At 66.1% G+C, this 7,688-nt stretch overlaps 4 protein-coding genes across 4 annotated transcripts in view; all 4 read left to right on the top strand.

Annotated features, from left to right (window-relative positions):
• Positions 1 to 1,930, top strand: part of H696_00386 (hypothetical protein) — a gene marked incomplete at both ends in the record, with an annotated part of 2,501 nt that extends 571 nt beyond the window's left edge. The window contains one exon of the mRNA XM_009494234.1: positions 188 to 1,930. Within this exon, the coding sequence (XP_009492509.1) occupies positions 188 to 1,930 (1,743 nt within the window). The remainder of the gene's footprint in view (positions 1 to 187) is intronic.
• A 455-nt stretch (positions 1,931 to 2,385) lies between these two features.
• On the top strand, positions 2,386 to 3,693 carry H696_00385 (hypothetical protein). Its single transcript, XM_009494233.1, has one exon. The coding sequence runs from the start codon at positions 2,797 to 2,799 to the stop codon at positions 3,172 to 3,174; it is 378 nt and encodes a 125-aa protein (XP_009492508.1). The 5' UTR covers positions 2,386 to 2,796; the 3' UTR covers positions 3,175 to 3,693.
• Positions 3,694 to 3,998: 305 nt separating this feature from the next.
• On the top strand, positions 3,999 to 4,969 carry H696_00384 (hypothetical protein). Its single transcript, XM_009494232.1, has one exon. It carries the CDS (start codon positions 4,131 to 4,133, stop codon positions 4,704 to 4,706), a length of 576 nt encoding a protein of 191 aa, XP_009492507.1. The 5' UTR covers positions 3,999 to 4,130; the 3' UTR covers positions 4,707 to 4,969.
• Positions 4,970 to 7,630: 2,661 nt separating this feature from the next.
• H696_00383 (hypothetical protein) overlaps positions 7,631 to 7,688 on the top strand; it is a gene marked incomplete at both ends in the record, with an annotated part of 3,450 nt that continues 3,392 nt past the window's right edge. The window contains one exon of the mRNA XM_009494231.1: positions 7,631 to 7,674. Within this exon, the coding sequence (XP_009492506.1) occupies positions 7,631 to 7,674 (44 nt within the window). The remainder of the gene's footprint in view (positions 7,675 to 7,688) is intronic.

The raw sequence follows: 7,688 nt of genomic DNA, 5'->3' as shown, positions 1-7,688 counted from the left end.
CGTCTGGACAACCTCTTCGCCACCATCCCGTATGTTCCGCTGCCCCTTTTCTTGACCTGCCTCCCTCTGTCCGCCTCCTGAGCATGGCATTCCCCGCTCCCTCCCCCGCTCACCGCCATTCGATCCGCCTCCTGCCCTGCTCTCGTGTGACCCCCCCCCCGCCCCTGCGCGCAGCCTCGACGCCAAGACCGGCGTCCAGGACTTTGTGACCCGCCGCTTCGGCCGCCACGTCCAGTACCGCGTGGCCAACGACTACACCTCCAAGAATGGCGTCCGCCATGTGTACCTGCGCCAGACCATCAACGGCGTGCCCATCCTCAATGGCGATGTCAACATCAACATCGACGCCAATGGCAATGTCCTGAACATCGGCTCCACCTTCGTCCGCCGGTCGGAGCTGCTGGAGCGCGCCGAGGCGGCCCTGGCCCGTGGCATTGACGGCCAGCGCCTGTCCCCGGCTCAGGCGGTCCTGCGCCTGGCCAGCTATCTGGGCATCGGCTTGGAGCAGGGGAGCCTTGTGCCGGTTGCCTACGCCTCGGCCGACTTCGACGCCGAGGAGGAGCCCGCCCGGCCGGTGGCCCTCTTCGAAGGGGACAACCTGTCGCTGAACCACATCGAGGTGCGCGTGGCCTTCGTCCAGACGGAAACCCGCGGCCTGGAGCTGGTGTACCACATGAACATCGAGCAGGATGACGATTGGCTGGATGTCGGTGTGTCGGCCACCACCGGCGAGGTGGTCTTCGCGGTGAACTGGGTCAGCCGGTCCGGCAACTACCGGGTCTACCCGCCCGGTGTCAATGACCCGCATGATGGCGACCGCGAGCTGGTGAGGAACCCGCACAAGCTGTCCACCGGGTCGCCCCTCGGCTGGCACACCATGGACGCGGACAACACCTTCACCGACACGCGCGGCAACAATGTCTACGCCCAGGAGAGCCTCACCGGCCGGCAGATTGGCTGGAAGAACAACTACCGCCCGAGCGGCGGGTCGGACTTGGTCTTCGACTTCCCGATCGACTTCACCAAGGAGCCGGTGGAGAGCCTGGACGCCGCGGTGACCAACCTCTTCTACTGGAACAACATCATGCATGACATCTTCTATGAGTATGGCTTCGACGAGGTGTCCGGCAACTTCCAGGAGAACAACTTCCGCAAGGGCGGCCTCGGCAATGACGCCGTCCAGGCCAATGCCCAGGATGGCACCACCTACAACAACGCCAACTTCGCCACCCCGCCGGATGGCCAGCGCCCGAAGATGCGCATGTACATCTGGAACCAGGAGACCCCCATGATCGATGGGGATTATGACAATGGCCTCATTGTCCACGAGTATTCCCATGGGATTTCCAATCGCCTGTGCGGCGGTCCGGCCAACTCCAACTGCATGTCCTCGGCCCAGGCCTCCGGCCAGGGCGAGGGCATCGGCGACTGCCTTTCCCTGATCCTCCGCTGGCGCCGGGAGTATGGCCGGGACGATTCCTTCGGCATGGCAGAGTATGCGGCCAGCCGGAACATTCGCAATTACCCGTACACCGACGATATGGAACTCAATCCCCAGACCTTCGGATACCTCAACAAATCGCAGTACTCTCGTCACCATGCCAAGGGCGAGGTCTGGTGCACCATGCTCATGGACGCCTATCGCAACATGCTCGACGAGTTCCCCTGGGACGCGGATCTGTACAAGGGCGATGGCGCCAACAACCGCTTCATGCAGAATCTGGTGGATGGCCTCAAGATCCAGCCCTGCAACCCGACCTTCACCGAGGCTCGTGATGCCATCCTCCTGGCGGACCAGGTGAACTACAACGGTGCCAACACCTGTGCCTACTGGCGGGGCTTCGCTCGCCGCGGTCTCGGCCAGAATGCCACCGCCCCGGAGACTGGCCCCGTCACCGAGGACTTCACCGTGCCTCTGGAGTGTCTGTAGACGTGTCTGGTCGTGGCGGTGACACTGAGCTCCCTGACGTGCGCTTCGTGCCCGGACGGCTCCCGATGGGGACGATCCCCCAGCTCATGCCCTCTTAGGGGGGAGGGGAGGGGTGCTGGCCTGGTTCTTTTTTTTTTACTCTCACATGGGTTGCTCTCTGCGCGCCCATCGACCGGGAGCCGAAGTGCTTTGGTCCCCGCGTGTCCTGAACTTTCCAAGTCAATACACAGAAACTTCCTTCTCTCTCATCCCCCACCCCTCTCCCACCGTCATCGGGCCTTGTCTCCGCTCTCGCCCCTTTGCCTTTTCCCCTCTTTCGATTCCTGCGTGCACTTTTGGGCATTTATGTGGGGCGGTCTGGTTGCCTCCCAGGGAAGATCCCCAGCGTGCATCATGTGCCAAGGGGTCTTTGTGATGATTTATACCCCTCGGAGGCAAAGCACGTGTGTGTCTTGGGGGGCGAGGGGGGGGGGAGAGAGGGAGGGGGCGGCACTGATGCGGCGATTTGGTTGCCCCGGTCGAAAGGTCACATCACGGCTTCCACGCGGCGCGTCGCGCTTTTGGCCTTCATAGCAATGGAACATGGGCAGGAGGAAGGGATCCCCGATACCCGGCTTGGGCTTTTTTCGTCCCTGTTACCTTTATTTACCACCTAAATTCCCGGCCGAGCAGCTCACTGAACGGGGGCGAGGGGGCCGTGGCCTTGGCCCGAGCGACCGACTCCGCGCTAGAGCCCACCCCTCTGGCACATGGACAGGCAAGACTGCTGGCAGCCAGTGGCCGGCCGGCCGGCCGGCCTGGATGGTCGACCGGAGGCCTAGCCAAGGATAAGCTATCCGCATGTCCACGTTTGTCCATGATAATCGATGAGTGGATATCCCGTCTTCTGGAAGCGCGTGCCCCCACGCTGGTCAGGGGAGTGGATGTGCTCACGGTTCGACTGTTATAGGGCTCCGACCTGCCGGAGCCTGCTTGATTTTCTGGGCACCCTCTTTACATACCGGCCCCCTAAACCAGGTGGGAGCTTGCTCTGGCGCGCGCGGGGATCGGGGCCGATGTTCGCACTGTGGTCACCAGGGCAAACCGCCGGTGGGAAGACGTCCCTCGGGAAAGGGGGGCCCAGCTATGCTGGGGAGGGGGAGGTCGAGCTTGTAGCTTTCCCGGACACCATCGCACTGCGCGGCAGGGGCCGCCGCCCGTGTGGCGGCATGTGTGACAATGTATGCGCGCCTGTGTGTGATTAGCACCCTCGTGGATGCAGCTTCATTGGCTTACATACCAGCCGCAAGTATATATTGTGGAGACATGGATATGGCGGCTGGGCGGGCAAGCGAGCGGCATTCCAGCCCCGGGAGAAGCCCCGATTAGGCACGTTCACGCCCAGGGGGTACTCTCGAGTCGGGGCGGCCGGCGGGCCTAGGTCTCTGGCGGGGGCTCGAGACGCGTTGCCCTCTGTCCGAGGCAGGGGGGGGGGAGGCGGGGCCATTGGTGGTGTTCGCTCAGTGTGAACAGACATCGGCCGAGGGGGTTCACCGGATACGGGTAGGCCTGCTTCGGGTGGGAGTCCCCGGTTGACCGTCAAGCCGGTCGGGGCCGATGGGCAACAGCACGAGGACTGCGCGGGCCGTGAAGCATCCCCAGCATCGATGGTCCAGAAGCCCGGGCAGGGGGCAGTCTGTGCGGAACCATTGGCGGCAGAGCCGAGCGGGGATTTAGGAAAGAGAAGGCAGGACTGTGTGGCGATCCACCAGGGGTTGGTGGGGGGGGGCATGCTTGATGCCCTTGCTGGAGGCGCCTCGATCCCCTGCCAGGGTGGGGGCCAGTCCCTGCGAGTGGGCGCCTGCACCGCACGAAAGACGGCGAGGAGGCCGGCTTCGCGGACACTCCCCCGGGATAATGGCCCTCCGGCGAAGATTAGCCGGCTCCCATCGTGTGCACAGCATTGCCACCTCGGGCAGGGGGGGGGGGGGGGGGGAGAAAAGGCTGGTCAGGGGGGGGGTGGAACAGCCGCCGGGGCCGCAGCCCGCACACGGCTCGACAATTGTGGGCATTTCATGAGGATGATTGCCAATGCATGAGGGCCCCTGGCCCCAACTCGGGGATTCCCCTTGGCGGGGGCCATATGTGATACTTCATGCGGGGCTTGGGCATGTGACAGTCTGAAGAAAGGAAACACGTTGGTTTGATTATACGGTGGCATATGACAATCGGCGGCACTTGTAGCTCCCATCGAGCACCCGCCACCGGACAGTACCCCACGTGTATGGCAGGAGAGGGGGGGCATTTTCCGCTTGTTCTTGCTGGCGGGCTGGGAGCATGGAAATGTGGGGAAGGGGGCCAGGCGGTCCAAGGGCGCCGCTCCTCAACACTGATGACTCGTAGGGATGTGTCGGTGCCGGGGAGCTTGCCGCTCCAGGCCCATGCCCCGCCGCCCCCTGCCAGGCGTCCCCCTGTGGGACGAGGTGGGTGTTGGAAGTTCGGACCGCCGTGCCGGGCGATTGGCGGGGACCGGCCTGCAGCAAACATCGGGTGCGCCCTCCTGGCACGACCGCCCGGCATGCAGGGCGGGCGTGGAGGCGGGGGGGCTGCCATGAACCGGTGGACGTTAGTCCGGAAGCGCCAGCGGCGCGAGCCTCCGGGGCCCTGGGCGTCAACAACCTATCCGGGTGTTCAAGCGGCTCCGCCTGTCTGCCCATCGGGTGGCGGGGGGGGGGGGGCCACTCGATGCCGGTGTCAAGCCGTCTCGCTCGAAGTCTGGCCCGGCCAGTATGGATGATGCTCAGCTCAAAGCGTTCTTTCCCCCCGGAGGGGAGAGTCACCACCAGCTGGGATGGGTCACGCGCGCCAGGGCATGTTCGCTGAAATGAGAGGCGACCCCTTTTCATTCCCGGCGGGAGGGGGAAGGGGGGGGGGATGGGCCCGGGCACCTTTTCGTCGGCATGGGCCGGGCTTTGTTGAATGTCCCCACTCGGTGTTCGCGGGTGGATGAGTGTGCTGGATACCCGAGGGCGAGAGGGGCATGGGGGGGGGGGGGGGGGGACGACTGGCATGGGCCAAATATATTGTCTGTTTGTGTTGGAGGCAGCCGAGGGTCCGAGACTACCGGAGTGGTTTTTTATTGCCACACATATATATCCGCTCCAGGGCGGGTCTCATGGCCATGAAGACGCGCGGCAAGTTGCAGTCATCCCGGCCTGGGGCTCCCTTTGGGCTGTTGGCCAACGGGGGCGCCCCTTAGCCCTTCCTCCCTCTCTCTCTCTCTCTCTCTCTTTCTCTCTCTCTCTTTCTCTTCATGCCCTCCTCCTTCTGGAAACGGATCGGCAGCCGGTGGGGGGGGGCTCCTGAAGGGACATGTTGGTCTTCTTGCCGGAGGTGGCCGCACGGCCGGAGAGCTTGGCCTCCTGGCTGGTCAAGCGCCCTCGGTTGGATCTGTCTCCGTGTGGCTCCATCCTCTTCTCGCCTGCGACACAGCTCCAGCCGGCGCTCCCCCGTGGAACGTGCAGGGGGACGGGGGGCGGACGGGAGGCGCACCAGCCACTGGCTCTGATGCCGCTAGCGAGCTTCGTCCTGTTCTGGTCCGGCCGGACTGGCATGGCCAGGCAGGCCGGTCCCCGGCAAGCTGGTGAACGAGGGCGCCACCGAACCGCCAAGGGGGAGGCCTACAGGGGAGAGAAGGGTCTGAAGAGAAAGAGGGCGGGAGAGAGAGAGAGCGAGATCAAGGTGTAGGAATATTGTGGACCAAGCTTGTGTAAAAGCGTGCATGTGTGTGTCTTTCGGGGCAGGGCGCGGCGTCGCCGCCAAATCCGCACCACCACCGGCCCTGAGTCCACGCACCGCCCAAACGTTTCGCCCCCCCCCCCCCCCCCTCCCCGAGGATGAAATGTATGTTCGTGTTACAAGGATGCCTTCACCTCCCCCGCCGTAGCAGGGGGGCCGCAGGCCACCCCTGCCCGAGGTTGCTGGCAGTATTTCTCGACGCCGAGAATGTCATTCGATATGCGGGCCGAGGGCCGGCATTCCTCGTGATATGAGATGCACTTCGGGTGATTTGCCTCGCCGTCGGTGTTCATTACCTCCTCTCGCCCGACCAGACCGGCGTGGCGTTGCCAGTCTGCCTCCCTCGGGGCGAGGGCTGTGCGGGTGAAGTCCTTCGGGGCGGCGGGTTGCGGGCGGGTGCACCCGGAGCGAGAGCGTCAGCCTGAGTGGCTGGTGGCGCGGGCGGGCGCGCCGCGCGGAGCAGCCCGGGCGTGCAATTTTCTCTCCCGTCTCCACAACCTGCCTCTACCCCTCCCCCAGATGGCTGCGGGTCGTGCTGCCCTATCAGAGGGGGGGGGGGGGGGGGGGGGGGGGATCGCAACCTGTCCTGGGACCGGGGCCGGGGCCGGGGCCGGGGCCGGGCCCGTCCGTGCTGCGAAGCGGAGGGCGCCACAAGCACGAGTGCGCGGGGGGGGGGAGAGAAAAGACCTGCGTCGCTCACGGGGGCGCGGCTGGATATGACGCTGTTTCCCTCGGGGCTGGCCGTGACCGGCAGAGGGGGGGGGGGGGGAGGGAGCCCGGGGTTATGTGTCCTGGGCGCGGCGTTCGGCCGCCGGCGCTCCTGCCAAGCCTTTTTAGAATGGCGGCGGCCCCTCCGGAGAGGGGGGGCCTGCAGGCGGCCAGGTTGGGGGGGGCCAGCGGAGGGGAATGCGGCTTGCCCCACCAAACTGCCGGAGCATCAGCAGTAGCAGCGGCCACCGCCAAGTTCGAGAGGGTCTCGGGTCTGTGGCAGAACCCTGTCCCCCCCCCCCCTCCCTCGGGCGCTTTCGAGCGGGTGGATGTTGTCCCCCCAGGCTCCGGGCCGAGAGGGTTCGCGCTGGTGCGCGGGCGAGAGTCCCCCGAGGCGGGCTTTTTGTTTGGGGCGGCGCGCGTGCGGAGTCCTTCGCCACCCCCCGTAGCCGGAAAGGGCTCTGGCCGCGCGGGAGACACATGTGCGCGCTTACGTGAGGATGCGCGCGCGCGGCGAGTGTCGGCCATGCGCGCGCCCACACAAGCGCCGCCGCTTAACCAGCCCTTCGCCCTCGTCTGGTCCGCGCGCTGGTTATCTCGCCCGGCGCACCCTTCTGGGTGTGTCCCCCCTCTGTGGCCGATGCCGGTGGCTTCAGCCGGCCCAGGACTAATGTTCCAGTCCGTTTCCCCATGCGGGGGACTCGGCGTTCGGGGGGGGGGTCCCCCCCCCCCCCCCCAGGGGCCATGCTGGCTGACCCGCGTGCGGGGTAGTCTCTCGCCCCCGGGAAAAGGGCGCCCGAATCATAACAACAGCATCGGCCCTCGGCCAGGAGGGCTGGCCCGGGGAGGGGGCTGGGAAGGCGTTGGTTTCACGCGGGCGATCTGTGTTGATCTTCCCTGTGGTGGGGAACGCTTGGCCGTTGGGCCGCCATAGGCACCCGGGGCGGGGAGAGGGGGCTCGGCGGCGGGTATTATTCCCCGAGCATTGGGCTCCGATCCGGCGGTAGTGGTGGTGGTGGTGGTGATGGTGGTGGCCCTCAGTTTTACCTTCCCCCGGCGGCTCGGTCACTTGCCGCGTCCTCCACCCTTGGCGGGGGGGCGCGCTCGGTGGCGGGCAATAGGGCGGTCCCGGGACCGGGGCGCGCCCGCGCAGTTGTCCCTTTCCCCGGAGGCCCCGGGGAGGGGACGGGGCGAGGGCAACACGCGCCCGGCCCCATGACTAGCAACCAGAGGCCACCTGGGGCTGGAGGGCCGCCCGCGTTCCCCCCCCCCC

This window comes from Fonticula alba (genome assembly GCF_000388065.1).
Source record: "Fonticula alba strain ATCC 38817 unplaced genomic scaffold supercont2.1, whole genome shotgun sequence".
Lineage (NCBI taxonomy): Eukaryota > Rotosphaerida > Fonticulaceae > Fonticula > Fonticula alba.
This window is presented reverse-complemented; position numbering and strand designations above follow the sequence as displayed.